The sequence below is a fragment of the Salvelinus fontinalis genome, chromosome 37 (assembly GCF_029448725.1).
Source record: "Salvelinus fontinalis isolate EN_2023a chromosome 37, ASM2944872v1, whole genome shotgun sequence".
In the NCBI taxonomy this organism is placed as follows: domain Eukaryota; kingdom Metazoa; phylum Chordata; class Actinopteri; order Salmoniformes; family Salmonidae; genus Salvelinus; species Salvelinus fontinalis.
Genome location: NC_074701.1, coordinates 13807918 through 13829326, shown reverse-complemented (window position 1 = coordinate 13829326; position 21409 = coordinate 13807918). Strand labels below are relative to the sequence as shown.

The 21409-nt window shown below is 44.4% G+C and overlaps 1 protein-coding gene across 3 annotated transcripts in view; it reads right to left on the bottom strand.

The window, feature by feature from the left end:
- Positions 1-21409, bottom strand: part of LOC129836182 (tetratricopeptide repeat protein 7A-like) — a 44794-nt gene that overhangs the window by 14453 nt on the left and 8932 nt on the right. For all 3 annotated transcript variants that reach the window (XM_055902032.1, XM_055902030.1, XM_055902031.1), the window contains 14 exons: positions 21206-21284; positions 20845-21014; positions 19822-19885; positions 19515-19652; positions 18727-18810; positions 18048-18152; positions 16743-16860; positions 16317-16374; positions 16110-16182; positions 15827-15987; positions 8004-8120; positions 6966-7072; positions 6445-6579; positions 459-661 (listed from right to left, as the gene is read on the bottom strand). In XM_055902032.1, the coding sequence (XP_055758007.1) occupies positions 459-661; positions 6445-6579; positions 6966-7072; positions 8004-8120; positions 15827-15987; positions 16110-16182; positions 16317-16374; positions 16743-16860; positions 18048-18152; positions 18727-18810; positions 19515-19652; positions 19822-19885; positions 20845-21014; positions 21206-21284 (1612 nt within the window). The remainder of the gene's footprint in view (positions 1-458; positions 662-6444; positions 6580-6965; positions 7073-8003; positions 8121-15826; positions 15988-16109; positions 16183-16316; positions 16375-16742; positions 16861-18047; positions 18153-18726; positions 18811-19514; positions 19653-19821; positions 19886-20844; positions 21015-21205; positions 21285-21409) is intronic.

Below are 21409 nucleotides of genomic sequence, written 5' to 3'. Positions count from 1 at the left end.
TCACACTGCAGCCACTGTTTTAAGTCAGAGAAGCATTTACGGCATCACAACCAATGTATGGTCACTATGGAGCCGGCACGTGGGGTAATGGGAGAGTTCACATTCTCTAGTTCTCTAGTCTTTCACCATGACAACAGAAAGGGGTCAGAGCTGCTCTGGTTAATCCACTGGGTCAGCACAGATGGGAGATGGAGAGAAAAGAGAAAGTAGAGGGGGGGGGGGGGGGATCAGCAGAGAGTAGGAGTTAGAAAGAGATCAGGAGATGAGGTAGGTCTGGGATTCTTTACGATTGGACCATTTCTTACAGTGTGCTATGGCTCACAGGTAAGTTTGATGATGGTAATAGGTCTGTTGATGTGCCCCAGGCCTTTGTGTGTGTGACTCTCATCTGGACTGTATGTCTGTGTGTGTGTGTGTGTCTCATCAAACCTGTGTGTGTATGCCTGTGTCTCTCTCACCAGGTGCAGCAGTATGCGGTGTCCGTTGGGGTGAATGGCCAGGGCTTCGTCATATAAGCTCTTGGCCTCGTCCTGGTTCCCTTTGAGCTCGGCCAGCCGGGCCCTCAGCAGCAGCACAGAATGGGAGTTGGGAAAGAGCACCGCTGCCTCCTGGACACAGAACTGGGCCTCCTTCACACGTCCCTCTGCCATGAACAACTCTCCTACGGGAGATAGATGAGGGGATGAGAGAGCGACAGAGTGAGAGGGGTTGGGGGGGGGGAGCATGAGCAACGGATGGGACAGCAGCAATACATTACGTGCAGATAGAGTCAGGCTAACATGTCACATTACCAAATGCATGGCCACCGTTGTTTGACATAAATGATTCTTGTTTCATTTCTCTTTATTTTACCGGGTAAGTTGATTGAGAACTTATACTCATTTACAATATTTACTACCAGAGCGGTTCCACGCCAGCGAGAGCGGAAAATATTTTGGGTATCTCAGATTGTTCCGGCAATTCTTCCATAGGAACTTCATTGGGAGGAAGGATGTTTGACATTCTTTTAACATTCGTTTCACAAACAATTTTGGAGAAAATCATGATGAAAGTGGCCATTGTCGTCCCTTTTCAGACCTATACATGCCTCCTGTAAGACATTATGATCTGTTAATCGTACATGATACAGACAACATCTTGGTGTCATTATACTACCTATAGTGTTCTCTCAAAAATGAAGTATGTCTAGATTCTGAAATACACATTAACATTAATTTATTCAATATAACAAGTATTAATATCTCAAAACTACAATTTTTTATTTAGTTTATTTTTTAACATATTGTTTGTGACAATATACTTTTTAAACACGTGACAGTTTCTGGTCCTGTAATGATATAACCCATATTATACATAGACATTTACATTATAGGTCATTAATCATTCACAGACCTCCTTTAGGATTTCACATTCAGCAAGTCAACAGCAGAGGGAGTTCCCTTTTGAGTCCATTTTCCCATTCAGTTTGTTGGTGGTGCTCATAAAATGTATCGTACCTTCATAATTAGTAGAGACTCTGGAAATGTGATGTACTTGTACAGTTACAAACAATATGTATTAAAATGAACAACATCAACAAAACATTTTTTGGGATGTTAATATTTTTAACGTTGACTAAATGAACGTGAAACTGTACAGCGCCTTTATAAAGCATTCACACCACATTACTTTTTCCACATTTTGTTGTGTTACAAAGTGGCATTGAAATGGATTTAATTGTCTTTTTTTTGTCAACGATCTACACAAAATACTCTGTTGTGGTCAAAGTGGAAGAAAAGTTAATTTAAAATTGTTTTAGAAATTAAGTTTACAAAAAATAAAATTGTATTTTCTAAATTGTAGAAACAATGTGGAGACCAAAATATTTTTTCAATTTCAACTTATTTTAGAAGAAATAGGGAATTATATACTGCACCTTCAGAAAGCATTCATACCCCTTGACTTATTCCACATGTTGTTGTGTTACAGCCTGAATTGAAAATGGATTAATTATATATATATATATATTTTTTTATACATACAATACACACCATAACATGTTTTAGAAATATTAGCTAATTGAAAATGAAATACAGAAATATCTTATTTACATAACTATTCAAACCTGAGTCAATAGTCTGTAGAAGCACCTTTGGGAGCGATTACAGCGTTGAGTTGTCTTGGGTATGTCTGTATCAGCTTTGCACATCTGGATTTGGGGATTTCTACCAATCTTCCTTGCAGATTTTCTCAAGCACTGCTAAATTAGATGGGGAGCGGCGGTGAACAGCAATCTTCAAGTCTTTCCACAGATTTTCAATGAGATTCAAGTCTGGGGTTTGCCTCGGCAATTTAAGGACTTATTGTTCTGAAGCCATTTCAGCATTGCTTTGGCTGTATGCTTGGGGACATTGTCCTGTTGGAACGTAAATCTTCGCCCTAGTCTGAGGTCATTTGCACTCTGAAGCAGGTTCTCATCAAGGATTTTCCTGTATTTGGCTCCATTCATTGTTACCTCTATCCTTACCAGTCCCCCAGTCCCTGCCACTGAAAAGTATCACCATAGCATAATGCTGCAACGAGCATGCTTCACAGTAGGGATTGTGTTAGACGGGTGATGAGCTGTGCCAGGTTTTCTCCAGACATAGCGCTTGCATTCAGGTCAAAGACTTCCATTTTTGTCTCATCAGACCACAGCATATTTTACCTTATGCTCTCAGTCTTTCATGTGCCTTTTTTTGCAACCTCCAGGCATGCTGTCATGTGTCTTTTTCTCAGGAGGGGCTTCCATCTGTCCACTCTCCCATAATGTCCAGCTTGTTGAATTGGTGTAGAGACTGTTGTCCTTCTGGCAGGTTTACACCATCTCATCGAAGGAACTCTAGTTCTGTCAGAGTGGTCATTGGATTCTTGGTCACCTCCCTGACCAAGTTCCTTCTTGCTCGGTTGTTCAGTTTGGTCAAATGGCCAGCTCCAGGCAATGTCTGGGTAGTTCCATATTTTTTCAATTTCTCAATGATGAGACCACTGTTCTCTTGGAAACATTCAACACTTTGCAAATGGTTTTATACCCTTCCCCAGACATATGCCTCATCACAATTATTTTTCTGAGATCTACGGACAGTTCCTTAGACTTCATGGTATAGTTTCTGCTCTGACATGTAATGTCAACTGTGGGACCTTACACTGCTCTTGCCATGACATAGACTGACCAGGTGAATCCAGGTGAAAGCTATGATCCCTTACTGATGTCACTAGTTAAATCCACTTCAATCAGTGTAGATGAAGGAGAGGAGACAGGTCAAAGAATGATTTATAAGCCTTGAGACAATTGAGACATGTGACAAGAACTGCAACTCTGCTGGGTTTTTCATGCTCAACACTTTCCCATGTGTATCAAGAATGGTCCACCACCCAAAGGGCATCCAGTGAATGTGACACAACTGTAGAGAGATTGTGAAGTCAACGTGGGCCAGCATCCCTGTGGAACGCTTTTGACACATTGTAGAGTGCATGCCCCGATGAATTGAGGCTGTTCTGAGGGCAAAAGTGGGTGCGACTCAATATTAGGAAAGTGTTCCTAATGTTTTGTACACTCAGTGTAGACAGGTGTGTTTCTTTCTAAATCATGTCCAAAAAATGTTATTGTTCACAGGTGGACTCCAATCAAGTTGTAGTGACATCTCAAGGATGATCAAAGTAAATTGGATGCACCTGAGCTCAATTTGGAGTGTAATAGCAAAGGGGTGTGAATACTTATGTAAATGATATATTTCTGTATTTAATTTTCAATACATTTGCAAAAATCTCAAAAAACATGTTTTATGGAGTATTGTGTGTACATGGGTGAGAAGCATACAGGTGTCATTCCTAACTCAGTTGCCAGAGAGGATAGAAACAGCTCAGGGATTTCACCATGAGGCCAATAGTGATATTAAAACAGTTACTTAGTTCAATGGCTGTGATAGGAGAAAACTGAGGATGGTAAACAACATCATGGTTACTCCTTAATACTAACCTAATTGACACAGTGAAAAGATATTCCAAAGCATGCATCCTGTCTGCAACAAGACACTAAAGTAATACAGCAAAAAAATTGTCAAAGCAATTCACTTTTTGTCCTGAATACAACGTGTTATGTTTGGGGCAAATCCAATACAGCACATTACTACGTACCACTCTCCATATTTTCAAGTGGAGGTTGCATCATTTATTTATTATTTTCACCTATTTCACCTCGCTGGCAAATGTGCTTCTACAAAGTGTTGACTCAGGGGTGTGAAAACTTATGTAAATGAGATGATTCTGTATTCAATTTTTCAATACATTCGCAAAAATGTCTAAAAACATGTTTTCACCATCATTATGGGGTATTGTGTGTAGATGGGCGACATTTTTTTTTTTATTTCATCCATTTTGAATTCAGGATGTAACACAACAAAATGTGGAATAAGTCGAGGGGTATGACTACTTTCCAAAGGCACTATATGTGCACTAGCCCAGTAAAGTGTGTGTGTCTGTGGATGCATACCCATGTGTGCATGTGTCTGTGTGTGTGAGAGACAGACTGAATAAATGTTTGTTTATCTGTTTTTTGAAGTGGGCACAGATGGGAGCTAGATGGGAGCTTTGTGTGCACGCTATTATACACTCATATAACATTAGTCAGAAAGATAAAAAAAGGCTATTTAGGATCCCTATTTTAATTTGGGGGAAGAATAGCTATTCGAAGCATTATCCCCTGTTATATAAACTATTTTTCATATTCCTCACCTGGACTCTCACCAAAATGAACAACACCAATAAAATGAATGAATCATTCATAGTGGCTGTGTGTGTGCGCACACGCATACATGCGTGCCCGTGTGTGTGCCTGTACGTGTGTGTGTGTATGGAGCCAGTATGGAGCCAGGTCATGCTGATTGTTTCCTGTGTCCTGCCCTGAGGAGAGGAGCAGTGCTGTGTGTGTATTTGTGCTGCCTGACTATTTGACCAATCATGATGCGAGATTTTGGGCAGGAAGTTACAGTAAGTGGAGGCTCCTCATAGGAGGAAGACAAGGACTCTCCTACTCAGTAAATAAAATAAAAAAATAAAATAAATATTTGATCCTTTTTAGATAAAACTATCCTAAATATAGTCACGTCACCAAATAACTGATTAAAACACTGTTTTGCAATGAAGGTCTACAGTAGCCTCAACGGCACCCTTTAGGGTAGCACCATGGTTCTTACCCCCTTTCAAAGACTTACACAGCTATGACGACTTCCGGAGGACGTCCACCCACCTATCAGAGCTCTTGCAATATGAACTAACATCTTGTCCATCCAATCAAAGGATCCGATAATGAATCTAGTACTGAAAGCAAAAGCTACAGCTGGCTAGCACTGCCGTGCATAACGTGTGGTGAGTAGCTGACTCGGAGGAAGACGAATTCATTTCTTCAAAATTAAGGAGAAGCAGCAGCAGCAGAGAGAGCTAGCTATATTTGTAGTATTTTTGTTCTTAGTTTACCTGTCACTTAGCTAATACAGAGAAGAATGCTATTTATGTTAGCTAGCTGGCTATGGCTATCTAACACGGCAACTCTTCCAAGTCTAGGTAAGCGTTCTGTTTTATGAGTTTATTACTACTGGGGCCTGCCAGTGTAAGTGCTAAACTGCTTACTGTACACTGTCTGTACTGCATGATTGTACACATGGGTTGGATTGTGGGTTTACAAATGCGTTAGGTCTATGTAGTTTGTTGACTATCACGTTAATATGTTAACAATGATGTAGGCTGTGTAGTGGTTAGCAGTTATGTATGTGGCTGCTTTGAAAGTGAACTGTGTACAGGGGGGGTGATCAGGGGGGTATTCATTCATTCTGCCGATTCTGTTGCAAAACGTTTCTTAAACGGAAGCAAACGGAACAAAAAACGGCGAGGGACCTACCTGAATATATCCAATAACTGTTTGGACTAATGATTACACACCGCAGATCAGCTAGAAGGAGGCAAGAGTGTGTAAGAATGTGTCACTGTGTCACCTCGATTACTCCAATTCATCTCTCGACCTGTGTACCTACGTTACCTACGACACCAACCGCCACTGGATACAGTATATGTGTATCTGATGTGATGTAATCTAGAGAGTTCAGTGGGTTTTGCAGTGATAAAATGTAAAGGTTCAGTCTAAAGGTTAAAATCCTACACAGCGGACTCGACCCTAACTCATCCAATGTTATAATGGTGGCCTTTCTTTCTGCTCAGGTCCCAATTATAGGGTAGGATACCCTCTAGCTAACTCCAGTGGAGTGTACACTAGTACCTCCAGCACTAGAGTGTACACTCCGGTGGTAGAATCTACACTCCCTCCTGTAGCTAATTTCATTGGGTAAGAAGCACACACTTGTCCTAGCCGACTCCAGTGTACACTCGAGTGTAGTAGACTAGATAGTAGTGTAGTCCCCCTTCCTCCTGTACCTGCTTGCAGCCAGATGCGCTCCAGGGTGGTCCAGATGTAGGCGGGACCCTGTCTGTGGGCGGAGCTGATGGCTGACACCTCTGAAGTGGCCTGCTCCAGACGAGACGCAGCGAGGGACGGACCACTCTGAGAATCTGACACAGAGAGAGCTGACAATCAGCACACACACACAACATTATACACTATCATACACAGTAAACCTGATCCAGGAAGAACTGATACTCAGTCAGTACACATCCACACAGAGCCTGATCCAGGAAAAGTGGAGACTCAGCACACATACAGAAAATCCGAATGATGATATGATATATGTATCCTCATACACACTCAATCTGGTCCGGGAACAGGTGTCATTCTCAATCAGTACACATGCACGAAAATCTCTAATTTACAAAACTGCAGATCATATTTGGTAAAGATGCAAACTCTGGTATCTCTTGCAAAATAGCTTTTATTCTCAACGAGACAAGGTTAAATAAACATCCGTACACTCCCAAGAGGCTGTGTACAGTATACACACCAGTCTCAGGGTCCTGAAAGTCTGGCAGGGTGAGGTGGAGACCGCTGGGTTTGTGGCTGAGTGGAAGTGGCTCTGGTGGGTGGATACTGCTGCTGTCATCCCCCTCACTGCAACACCACATGACAGCTAATCAATACACAGCATCTTATAAAGCTCCCGCTGAGCACACAGCAGCAGCCATTATACAGACATGCACCCATAGTGCAGTAGACACATGCACACACAGTCACTCATGCACGCATGTACAAAACACACGGACGCACATGCATGCACACTCCCACACATGAAATACAAGCATGTTATACACTAGGCCTAGGAAAATACAAGTATCTGTCACGCCCTGGCCATAGAGGTTTGTATTCTCTATTTTGGTTAGGCCAGGGTGTGACTAGGGTGGGCATTTTAGTTTCTTTATTTCTATGTTTTGTATTTCTATGTTTTGGCCGGGTATGGTTCTCAATCAGGGACAGCTGTCTATCGTTGTCTCTGATTGGTAATCATACTTAGGCAGCCTTTTTTCCTTTTGCATTCGTGGGTAGTTATCTTTGTTAGTGGCACTTTGCCCTGTTAAACTTCACGGTTATTTCTTTGTTTCTTGTTTTGTTGCCGACATTAAAATTAAAGTAATATGTACGCTCACCACGCTGCACTTTGGTCCAGTCATTTCCAGGAGGAGGATCGTGACAGTATCACAATATTTTTTCCATGTAAATTATGAAAACAGGAAGCAGACCGAACTCAGACCTAAACTGCTGTATATAAAATATTGTGTGCTATTGTTTGGAAAATAAATAAATGTGACTCTGGATGACAACATAATAACGTTTGTTTCCAACATTAGGGCTGTTTTCCTAATGAAGTTAAATCAGTTTAGTGTTTTGTTTCCTTGCCACGATACTAAGGAGCGTTACGATACTGGTATCGTCCCTATTATACACACAGACACAGACACCCACACACATGCATGGACGCACCCACATGTAACAAACACAATATTTACACAAACAGAGAGACAGACAGGCAGAAACATTCACGTACCTGGTGCGTATGAAGTCATAGCGCCTCTGCAATAGCTGCAGCATGTCTTGGCAGGTCTGGAGTGCTATACCTGGCCCATACAGAGCCTCCTCCAGCTTCACCTTAGTGAACAGCAGGCTGAGTGACAAGGAGGACATTAATATAACAATACAGCATACATCAATTAGTACACCATTAGCACTTACCACATTGATACACACATTCGTGTGCTGTACCATACACTCAAACAGGGGTTAGAACCAAAAAAAAATTCTAATCGTTTCGTTCTGAACAGAACCATTCTTTTTTCCGTTCCGTTCCACTGTTCCGACTTGCAAAATAAAGCTCTGAACCGGTTGGAACCCCCAAAAAGTACAGGTTTATATCATTCCTTTCTGTTCCTTTTTAAACTTCTGAAATCGATTCTTTTTTAAATGTCTTTTTTACATTAGCTCGACATTAAATTACTTCACCAATCAGTGCGGATAGAGCAACTTTCTATGGAACGAGGAAGCAATAGTTGTTTACATGCGAGATGAACAGACAAGGCTTGGCCGAAGCCCTGGGTATGTTGTTATGACATGCATTATCTGAATTAGACCCACAGAATTATATCTACGGAGGACCGGCTTCTATGGAGGAACTTCAAATCTCTTTGAACGTCAGAGATTTGGTCGGACCAGAGCTAGCTAGCTAACAAGCTTGTTTGTGCAGAGCGGCACCAGAATAAGAAATACGTCTTACTTTTTTGTAGTAAATAAATCCAATGTGAAACGTGATAACTATAGTATCTGCAGTGGTGTAAAGTACTTAGGTAAAAATACTTTAAAGTACTACTTAAGTAGTTTTTTGGGGTATCTGTACTTTATTATTTATATTTTTGACAACTTTTACGTCACTACATTCCTGAAGAAAATATTGTACTTTTTACATTTTTCCCTGACAACCACAAGTACTTGTTACAATTGTCAAATTCAAGCACTTATCAAGAGAACATGTGGTCATCCCTACTGCCTCTGGCCTGGCGGAATCACTAAATACATGCATCTTTTGTAAATAATGTCTGAGTGTTGAAGTGTGCCCCTGGCTATCCGTAAATAAAAAAATAACAAGTAAATGGTGACATCTGCTTTGCTTAATATAAGAAATTTTGAATGATTTATACTTTTACTTTTGATACTAAAGTATATTTTAGCAATTACATTTACTTTTAATACTGAAGTATATTTAAAACCAAATACTTTTAGACTTTTACTCAAGTAGTATTTTACTCGCTGCCTTTCACTTTTACTTGAGTAACTTTCTATTAAGGCATCTTTACTTTTACTCAAGTATGACAATTAGGTATTTTTTCCACCACCGAGTATCTGTAACGAGCGTTGAAAAAATGTATCCATGCATTCTTCTCTAATTAAAAATCTCTCCCTAATTTCTGAATCACGTTCGTAACGTCAGTAGGCTACAGCAATGCTTCAGAGGGGGAGGGGCAGGTAGCCTGCACACACACACACACTCAGCTGGCTGGCAGACACTGGAATACGTTTCTGAGTGACAGAGGGAGGGCTTGTTGCGTTTTTTGTGACACTGAAAAAAATGGCCAGAACGTAAAATAACGTTATTAACCAGTTCGCTTGCTTTTAAAATAACAGTTCTGTTCCGAAACAGCATAGATCACTTTCATTCCCGGATAATTTTTTATATTTTCCAGTTTTCAGTTCTAATTCCTGAACCGGTTCGAACCCCCGCACTCAACACATCAGCAAACACACCCAACCACCCCACAATAATAGGCTCAATGTTGACACAACATTGCTGTGTTTGCTAGGTCAGCACATACAGTGGGGCAAAAAAGTATTTAGTCAGCCACCAATTGTGAAAGTTCTCCCACTTAAAAAGATGAGAGAGGCCTGTAATTTTTTATCATAGGTACACTTCAACTATGACAGACAAAATGAGATTTTTTTCTCTCCAGAAAATCACATTGTAGGATTTTTAATGAATTTATTTGCAAATTATGGTGGAAAATAAGTATTTGGTCACCTACAAACAAGCAAGATTTCTGGCTCTCACAGACCTGTAACTTCTTCTTTAAGAGGCTCCTCTGTCCTCCACTCCAAACTCCACTATGGCCAAGACCAAAGAGCTGTCAAAAGACACCAGAAACAAAATTGTAGACCTGCACCAGGCTGGGAAGACTGAATCTGCAATAGGTAAGCTTCTTGGTTTGTAGAAATCAACTGTGGGAGCAATTATTAGGAAATGGAAGACATACAAGACCACTGATAATCTCCCTCGATCTGGGGCTCCACGCAAGATCTCACCCCGTGGGGTCAAAATGATCACAAGAACGGTGAGCAAAAATCCCAGAACCACACGGGGGGACCTAGTGAATGACCTGCAGAGAGCTGGGACCAAAGTAACAAAGCCTACCATCAGTAACACACTACGCCGCCAGGGACTCAAATCCTGCAGTGCCAGATGTGTCCCCCTGCTTAAGCCAGTCCATGTCCAGGTCCGTCTGATGTTTGCTAGAGAGCATTTGGATGATCCAGAAGAAGATTGGGAGAATGTCATATGGTCAGATGAAACCAAAATAGAACTTTTTGGTAAAAACTCAACTCGTCGTGTTTGGAGGACAAAGAATGCTGAGTTGTATCCAAAGAACACCATACCTACTGTGAAGCATGGGGGTGGAAACATCATGCTTTGGGGCTGTTTTTCTGCAAAGGGACCAGGACGACTGATCCGTGTAAAGGAAAGAATGAATGGGGCCATGTATCGTGAGATTTTGAGTGAAAACCTCCTTCCATCAGCAAGGGCATTGAAGATGAAACGTGGCTGGGTCTTTCAGCATGACAATGATCCCAAACACACCGCCCGGGCAACGAAGGAGTGGCTTCGTAAGAAGCATTTCAAGGTCCTGGAGTGGCCTAGCCAGTCTCCAGATCTCAACCCCATAAAAAATCTTTGGAGGGAGTTGAAAGTCCGTGTTGCCCAGCAACAGCCCCAAAACATCACTGCTCTAGAGGAGATCTGCATGGAGGAATGGGCCAAAATACCAGCAACAGTGTGTGAAAACCTTGTGGAGACTTACAGAAAACGTTTGACCTCTGTCATTGCCAACAAAGGGTATATAACAAAGTATTGAGATAAACTTTTGTTATTGACCAAATACTTATTTTCCACCATAATTTGCAAATAAATTCATAAAAAATCCTACAATGTGATTTTCTGGATTTTTTTTCTCATTTTGTCTGTCATAGTTGAAGTGTACCTATGATGAAAATTACAGGTCTCTTTCATCTTTTTAAGTGGGAGAACTTGCACAATTGGTGGCTGACTAAATACTTTTTTCCCCCACTGTACTGTTGACACATCAACCAGGACCTGACAATACTATCATATAGGATAATTATGTTTATCAATGTATGTTTATAGAGCTTTGGTCCTCTGTTCTCCAACAGATGGGTGAGGAGGAAGACCTGCTTCAATGGCCAATGTCCACCAATAGACAAATAGACTGGACAAATACAGATGCTCCCCCAGCTTTTCCAATGGCTCCACACACGTACAGTGGGGGCTAGTCATCTGCTCTGTGTGTGATAGAGGGAGAGAGGTTGAGTATGTAACGGGAAAAGAAAGAGAGAGAGTCAGGGCCTTCTTTCAACCGTGTGAGAGAGCGAGACACCTGTCTGCGTCTGCTTGCTGTCTTTCTGCATGCCTAACATCCTGCCTGTCTCCCTGTCTGCCTCTCTGCTTGCCTGTATGCCTGTCTGTCTCCATTCCTGTCTATCTTCCTGTTCCCCTGCCTGCCTGACTGCTCCCTCAACTGAAGCCTCTTCCAATTATTCCTCCCTCTCCTCATCTCTGGCTGCCAGACAGCACTAGCGATCAATAGCGCAGCGAGACGGCCTTCGTCGGGGGAAAAACTACCGGTGAAATGTGGCTCGTTACTTTGTCACGGGTGGGCGGACGGGCTGGGGGGATGGAGGGAGGGATGGGGGGATGGAGGGAGGAGAGATGCATACTGGATCATCTGACATGAAGATGACAACTGCTGCTGAGGGACGTGATGTTAAGGATACGCCTGTCAGCGGGGCCAGTTGGGGCTGAGGGTTTCCTATTAGCCCCCGTGCCGAGCAGCGTTTAGTAGTGGAGTGATATGCCGTGTGTTAGTGGGCTTCCTCCTGGGTATGTGTGTGTGTGTGTGTGTGTGTGTGTGTGTGTGTGTGTGTGTGTGTGTGTGTGTGTGTGTGTGTGTGTGTGTGTGTGTGTGTGTGTGTGTGTGTGTGTGTGTGTGCAAGCACTCACGCACGCACACGCACGCACGCACACACACTGTAACATCCTGCAAGATGAATGCAGAATCAAAGGCTGGGATTAATCATTCTCTTTAGAACAAACTGTGAGACTACTCTCTCTCTCCTCCCTTCCCCCTCTCCCTTTCCACAGCTCTCTCACTGTGCTAGATAGAATTCCATTTAGATTGGAAATGCTCGCCTGTTTACTGGCTGATTAAAATTTCAAACAGACAGAAAGATTAAAAAAAGAATGCAACAGGCTATTACTGCATTTTAAGGCAAAAGCTCAATAAAATGTCTCAAATATAAGAAAAATGTTCACACATGTCAACTGTTTCACCCAATTGCTGTCTGCTATTAATAAATGTACTGTGGCACCATGTGGCTTGAATAGACGTTTGTGTTTAGAGGCTACCTACGGACGCGGCGTACGAGACGTGAGAAATTAATCGAGATCTGCGTGTTTACACTACAGTAATAAGTGTATACGCGCATATTATTTTGAATGTACATGTATCGTAGTGTAAAAGCTGTCTGTTAGGAGAAAAAGAAAGACAGAAACTGAGAGAGAAACCACAAGGATTCAGTGTCTGTGCTACAGTGGTGCAGAGATTCTATGACTAGCGCCACCTCGCATTTTCACTCGTGCACAAACCCAACCTGCTCAAACCAAATCATCTTCAGCATCATTTCTACACACATACAGCTCTTTGGGAAAGTATTCAGACCATAATGACAAAGTGAAAACAGGTTTTTATAAATTTTAGCAAATTTATAAAAAATGAAAAACAAAAATAACTTATTTACATAAGTATTCAGACCCTTTACTATGAGACTCGAAATTGAGCTCAGGTGCAGTCTGTTTCCATTGATCGTCCTTGAGATGTTTCTACAACTTGATTGGAGTCTACTTGTGGTAAATTCAATTGATTGGACGTGATTTGGATGCAGTCTATCACAGTGCCATCCGTTTCATCACCAAAGCCCCCTATACTACCCACCACTGCGTACTGTATGCTCTCATTGGCTGGCCCTCGCTTCATATTCGTCGCCAAACCCACTGGCTCCAGGTCATCTATAAGTCTTTGCTAGGTAAAGCCCCACCTTATCTCAGCTCACTGGTCACCATCGCAGAACCCCCCCCCCCCCCCCCGTAGCACGTGCTCCAGCAGGTATATTTCACTGGCCACCCAAAAGCCAATTCCTCTTTTGGCCGCCTTTCCTTCCAGTTCTCTGCTGCCAATGACTGGAACGAATTGCAAAAATCACTGAAGCTGGAGACTCATTTCTCCCTCACGAACTTTAAGCATCAGCTATCAGAGCAGCTTACAGATCACTGCACCTGTACATAGCCCATCTGTAAATAGCCCATCCAATCTACCTCATCCCCATACCGTATTTATTTATTTATCTTTGCACCCCAGTATCTCTACTTGCACATTCATCTTCTGCACATCTATCACTCCAGTGTTTATTTGCTAAATTGTAATTATTTTGCCACTAAGGCCTATTTATTGCCTTACCTCCCTAATCTTACTTCATTTGCACACACTGTATATAGACTTTATTCCATGTGTAACTCTGTGTTGTTGTTTGTGTCGAACTGCTTTGCTTTATTTTGGCCAGGTCGCAGTTGTAAATGAGAACTTGTTCTCAACTGTCTTACCTGGTTAAATAAAGGTGAAATAAAAATAATTTTAATAATAATAATATTTATGAAACAAATTTGGGAAAGGCACGCGCCTGTCTGTATAAGGTCCCACAGTTGACAGTGCATGTCAGAGCAAAAACCAAGCCATGAGGTCGAAGGAATTGTCTGTAGTTTAGAACCACCAAGACCCTTCCTAAAGCTGGCCGCCCGGCCAAACTGAGCAATCGGGGGAGAAGGGCCTTGGTCAGGGAGATGACCAAGAACCCGATGGTCATTCCGACAGAGCTCCAGAGTTCCTCTGTGGAGATGGGAGAAGTGCTCAGGACCTTGGACTGGGGCGAAGGTTCACCTTCCAACAGGACAACGACCCTAAGCACACAACCAAGACAATGCAGGAGTGGCTTCGGGATAAGTCTCTGAATGTCGTTGAGTGGCGCAGCCAGAGCCTGGACTTGAACCCGATCGACATCTCTAGAGAGACCTGAAAATAGCTGTGCAGCAATGCTCCCCATCCAACCTGACAGAGTTTGAGAGGATCGGCAGAGAAGAATGGGAGAAACTCCCCAAATACAGGTGTACCAAGCTTGTAGCGTCATACCCAAGAAGAGTCGAGGCTGTAATCACTGCCAAAGGTGCTTCAACAAAGTACTGAGTAAAGGGTCTGAATACTTATGTAAATGTGATATTTCAGTTGAATTTTATTTAATCAATTTGCACCAAGAAAATACACCTGTTTTTGCTTCGTCATTATGGGGTATTGAGGAAAAACAACAATTTAATCCATTTTAGAATATGGCTGTAACGTAACAAAATGGAAAAAGTCAAGGGGTGAGAATACTTTCCGAATGCACTGTATGTGTCCCTGCCTGGGCTGAAAATACCCATTCTCTATTTCTCCATAACAACTGAGTGGAAAAACAACTGATGTTGACTGCTCCCTCCACCGATATGACCTCATGGTTACCGGGGTGATGGGCATTCCTGGCGCAGGGAGGGCTGTGATTGGCTGAGCCTGGCAAAGAGCTCTTAAATGGGTCAATGCAGTCAAGTGTCTCTATGGAGAAGATTTGTGTGTGTGTGTGTGTGTGTGTGTGTGTGTGTGTGTGTGTGTGTGGTGTGTGTGTGTGTGTGTGTGTGTGTGTGTGTGCGCATATGTATATGCGGTAGAGAGATCGCTACAATATACGCTTTAGATGATACATTATACAAGCCACAAATACAATATCAATGCATGTTTGATTTTCTCTGTCCTTCTTTGACTCCACTTCTCCCTTTAGTTCCCTTTCTCTATATCCCACTCATGCATCTCTTATCTATTTTCGCTGTATCCCTCTCTGCCTCTTCTTGAGATCATAGAGACCAACACTGACCCCAAATGGTTGTTCTGTGAAGAACACGTGTATTGGATGGTTATTGCAGACGCTCAGGTGAGGAGATACTGCAACATACTATAAATGGCACGTGGCTATCAAATATCCATATTCTTCTCATAGAAAGAGGCACTGAGGCACGGGTCAATTGCATGGTGAGTATAATGCAGTGCGTCAGTGTATGTTTACTACTGCATAATATTTTCTGCTTCTCAAACGGAGAGGGAGTACTGCAACAACAAACTACATGGGAACGTCAGTGCGGCAGTGTGAAAAGGGTAAAGGTGTGTGAGGGTAGTCTCCGCAGCGCAGTGCAGATGCCCGGTCTGGCACGTCTAAATAAAGCCTTCAGTGTGTGTGTGTGTGTGTGTGTGTCCGTCCGTGGTAAGACACCCTATCCCCACAGAAAGGTCCAGAGCACCCGTATGGGTGACACACACGGGATCTAGTTTCACACACACACAGACAGATGGACAGACAGACAGACACACACATATAATACAGGAGAGAGTGGGGTCCTACTTGAAGTTCTCGGGGTGTTGACTGAGGGCTAGTGTGAGGGTTTCCAGGGCGTGTTGGTGGTGTTTCTGGGCACTGAGCAGCAGGGTCAGCAGGTGGAGGGAGTGCAGGTCGTCCCGATGCAGAGACAGAGCCACCTGCAGGGGATCCATGGCAGCTGCCACCTGTACACACACACCCACAGTGAAGAACAGAAACCCAAGGACTAGAGAGGCATAAGATCCAAGGTGGAGAACAACTAAGACGAGCCCTAATGGTGAGTGCGTGTGTGGCCGTACTGACTGACCTGCCGTACAAGAGCCAGCTGGAGCGACAGGTAGAGGGCGATCTTAGCATCATTGGGGTCCAGTGCATAGGCTCTGCAGAAGAGAGGTCACACTCACTGACAAAGCAGAATAAACACACAAACTGTAGCGCACGCTAACTACAGAAACAAACACACAGGTTAAGACCAACCTAGACCGGCAGAGAGAGGTTGGCAGTTGGTACATACTTTTGCAGATTTTGCAGCGCTCGTCTGTTGAACTCATCCCGCTGAGCTTTCAGAGTGGCTGGAGAGAGATTAGGTAAAGAGGGACAAATCCATTAGTGGAAAACAAGACATTTTAGTGGACATTTTCTAATAGTAGATTATAATGAGGTTCATGGTATTTTTTCGCACAGTTCTACTGTCTTTTGCACCATTAACTGTTCGTGAGTAACACCTCAGATTCATCTATACATCTCTTCCTACCTCTGAATTAGATACGGCAAAGAGTGATGGGGATGGGGAATTAGGAGGGGAAACTATGGATCGTCAGGACAAGTGAGTTCAGTGGGTTCTGTAAGTGGCGGTTTCTCACTGTATCTGGACAAGGGACTCCGTTTGTGACAGGAAACCTATCCTGCCTCTACAGCAGCTCGCAGTGATGTCTCTTACCGTCAGAGGCCTGCAGACTGCAGCACAGCCCCACAGTCAGGTACGCACGGGGCAGAAACTCTGCAGCCTCCTCTCCCATGGACACCACACTCTGAGACAGGGCCTCTGCCTCCTCCAGCTATCCCACACACACAGATAACAGTCAGATGCAGTATGGGTGTCTAGAAGCACAGTATCTCGTCTGCTGAAGTACTTACTATGGAACCAACTGTGAGCTCAAGGGTTTAAAGGCGTGTTCAGTTTGTCTCGTTTAGTGAGCTTTTCTCACTATCAATTAATGCTTAACAAATGAGTCCCCCCTCAAACAGGGCCAGGCTGCAGTGTGACTGAGCAGGGCTGAGCTAAAAGTGTGTCACTCAGTGTAAGGTATGGGGAGGGGGGGACGGGGGGGTCGGTCACATGCCTTTGAAACGGTGCCATCAGAACAACAGGAAGCTGCTTAGACTATCCCCCCTCTCCAGTCTTACCATAAGCCCTTCCCTCTCTCTTTCTAGCTCTCCTCTCCCTCCTCTTCATCCTCCTCCTCTCTCTCGATCCCTCTCTTTCTCAGAATACGGATGCTATCAACAAAGTTCCGTGAAACATTTTAGAAAAAGGTTCAGTGCCATTATCCTCGCAGGCTGAGCTTCGGAAAGGTATCGAAAACAGGGGTGTAAAACAATTTTGAACCCTGTCTCTTTGTGGAAAAATTATAATAATACTTGTGAAACAAAATCTCTTTCTCTGAGCAATAATTATGAGTATAAAAGGTATAACAGTTCCCAATATTATTTATTTTATACAGTCCTTCTTGTTCGTCTTTATCGAGGGTGCCAATCATTTTGGACCCCACTGTATGTATGTATATATTGGTCACTCCCCTCCAACCAACTAGGAGTCAAAGGTCCTCGAATCACTACCAAAAGTCCCAGACTCACAGACTTTCCAGTGCAAGTGTGTGGCTCCATGGTCGGTTATTGGGTCCAGATGTATTGTCATTCGTTGCTCTATGGTCCCATAGTGTCCTATTGTGATTAAGGCTGTAAGCGCCTTAGTCTCTCTAGACACCCCTGATCTCTAGCTCCTCTGTTGTACTGACAGATGTGACACGCCATCACGCGTCTCCTAATCCTACACTACCCCCCCCCCTCCTGGATCAACGGGACAGCCAGTACTGGGCTGGCTACCACAGTGGAGGGAAGGGAGTGTCGCTGTGTAATAATGGGTCCAGCTATTCTGGATGGTGACAGACTTCCTGTATGGATGGTATGCATGGTATGTAGTGTAAATGTATCGTGAAATAGAAAGTGTGTGTGTGTCATTCACCCAGTGCAGCTGGCCGATGCAGACTTTGGCAGCCAACATGGGCAATGAGGGGTCCTCGGGTCTCATCCTGGCACACTCCTTGAGCACAGACACGGCGCCCACACCCTGTATAACACAGACACACACACTCACACTCACATATTCATGCTTAAACACACACACTCTCATACTGTAGTCTAGTGATATAACAGGAGTATAGATCACACACACATTTACTATCCATATAGAGTAACACAGATACGGACTCATATAGGCCATTCATCAATGCACTACAAACACTATCAGACACACGGCTGGCCCTAAATAGAAGCGGATCTGACGACACTGAGCCCCCCCCCCATCCTTATAGGGAGCAGCCTATTTCCAGAGTTCTCCATTGATCTCCAGAGTCACCTCGTCCTGCAGGCAGCCAGGCAAAGGAGAAGATCAATTCTCCTGTTTCACTCAGAGGATTCCAGAACTTTCTATCTGTGTCACACTACTCACCATCGCCCAACGAGCGCTCGCTCAGTCACGCTATCGCACACGCAACATCACAGCAACATTTAGAGGATGAGTGATCCTATATGATTGCGAGCACGTAGCGGTGCCAGATTACAGTAGGATAGAAAGTGTGTGTGTGTGTGTCTGTGCGTGTGCATGGTGGGGAATGTGTGAAAAGATATGAAGATGAGCTCACCTTCCCACACGCCATGAGTGACAGGCCCAACTGGTGCCAGAGGTGGAACTCATTAAACGAGAACTTCATGGCCCGCTCCAGGCACTGGAGAACACACACATACGTGCATGCACACAAGACACGCACGCACACACGCATTTCAGCTCGCAGGGCAGACGTATCAACACACGGTGTTGAAGGAGAGTGAGGTTGAAGGTTGAGGGTTTGGGGTTAATTTAAAGAGCTCTAACTAGCGGCCCACACTGCGACACCTATGAGAGGGAGGACGTTAGCCAGGCAGACAGACATAACCGGCGTCTATTGTTAGCTAGCCTAGTGGCGCCCGGCATGGCCCCACACGTGAGAGGGTTCACCTGTTTGCCAGTGCTCACTCTCATTCACCTGGAGAAAAATGGCTGCCAACCTGAATGCAAATAGAGAGAAGACTGGGTAAGCCAGAGAGACAGAGAGAATAAGAGAGAGACAGAGAGAATAAGAGAGAGAGAGAGAGAGAGAGAGAGAGAGAGAGAGAGAGAGAGAGAGAGAGAGAGAATAAGAGAGAGAATAAGAGAGAGAGAATAAGAGAGAGAATAAGAGAGAGAGAGAGAGAGAGAGAGAGAGAGAGAGAGAGAGAGAGAGAGAGAGAGAGAGAGAGAGAGAGCACAAAACCCTGCTTGAAAGTATATGACACAACAGGGGGCATTATACAGTTGTCAGGCAAGGGCTTTCCCTTCACAGTGTAGAGCTGGTTCTGTTGAAGTATCTCCTATCCTCCCTTTAGCCTCCAGTGTTTTACGAAGCGGGCTCACCTCAGACAGCATGGCATACTGCCCCCTCCTGGCCATGCCGATGCTCAGCAGGTCGTAGACAGAGGTGGCGTCCTGCAGACTGGTCTCCTGCGCCTCCTTATGGTCGGGCGCTCGGCTGATGACTGCGTCTCCGCTGGCCTATAGGGGGAAGAGTACAGATTCAGGATCAGATTCAACACAAGGCTGTTGCAATAGTAGGCCTATGAAGTGCCTTTAATCTGCTAGTGTCCTTTCCTTTACCTGTATTGACGGGACAAGTGAAAGCTAGCCTTACACCTGTCAAGCCTTTTTAAAAGCAATGTCTCACCATGGATTCTGTGATGAGCAGCAGGAGGACTGCCTCCTCGACCACGTCCTGGGGACAGAAGACACTGCGAGGAGACACAGGAAATAGGAGCAGGAAGTGACGAGTAACGCAACAGCCCCATTCTGTTGGCTAGACCACGGGGAGTGTCCCGTTTCCACTTCACCTGCTGGTGGTGTAACACAACCCTCTGACCCCCCCTACAGTATCACAGCACGCCGCTCTCTCGGGTGTCTCTCACACACACGTGCACAAAATGTGTAAGCACCCGTGTACATGTTTTCCCCCTTTCCTTGGTCCCTCTCTTTTTTCTCTGGCACCTTCCCCAGTCTTCCCACCCATCAGTTTCACCATCTCACTCTCTCTCTCTCTCTCCTTCGATCTTGACTGCTGAGCCTCTGATGTACCGACTAAAGATACAATTACAAGACACTATCAGGGCACTTCTAAAGAAGGAACCCGTGACAACGAATCGGGCATACAACAACAGCACTTGATTTCTCGGAGTGCATTCTCCATTCCTGCTCTTGTGTTCTCACTCACGCATGTCGTTTGGGGCGCAGCATTTGATACCCTCTGAGGATGGCGCATACCAATAAGATCTGACTATATGCGATACGCTGGAACAGCCAAAGGTAAGTCCCTGACAAAGCCTCTAAAACTCCACACAGGAAACATGAGTCCACAGAGTTCCTAGCCAATAGGAGTGAGACTGGTGAGATCAAGTCATGTTCCACATGTGGGTTTTGTATGACCGGAATAGTGGACGTCTGGGCCTCTAGGAAGGTCTGTCTTGTCGAAGCTCTGGGACTATTTAAGGTTCAACGGTTCAGCAGGGTCACACACAAACTCCCTGTATGGGAATGTGAGCTGATCTCTCAAGCCAGTGGTGAAGCTAAATGATCAAGGGGATTGGGCAATATCAGCGGAATAACGCAATTACACATGAACAGAAAAGAAAGAGGGGCGAGAGACGGAGGGAAAGAAAGAGAGGAAGGAAAAGAAGAAGAGAGGAGAGCTACAGACCTGTCAGTACTGTAGCGCTGAGGTGGTTTGGAGGAGGGGTAGATGGCATCCTTCGTGCCGGCGTTCCCTTCTCTCTGCAGCCAGGCGGAGGGTGGGAGGGACATGGGGGCCCAGTAGCTGTCCTCACTCACCGAGCTCAGCAGCACCTCAGCCAGCTTCCGCGCTGCAGCCTATGAGACACATTAAGTAAACATGCCATATAACGCCGTAAAATATAACTAGGGCACAACTAGGGCCAGGACTGTTTCCTGACTTAGTCAAGTCGCGTTGTCAGGGAAACCTCCAGGCCGTAAAGATAAAATACATATAGACAGTCAGTGATTCATCCTGCTAACTAGGTGACAATGTGAGCCCTCCTCACCTTCCTGAAGCTCTGGGAGCCTCGAGACTCCACCACCCCGAGGACCCTGCGCAGCTGGTGGGCTCCCTGGGCCAGGTGACTGACAGACAGACAGACAAAACAGACGGAGACATGCAGACAGACAAAACAGATGGACAGACAGACAGGGTGTTCAGTGCCTCGGGCCTTGTTAGTCAGTCTATGTATAAATGAGTGGCGCACCGG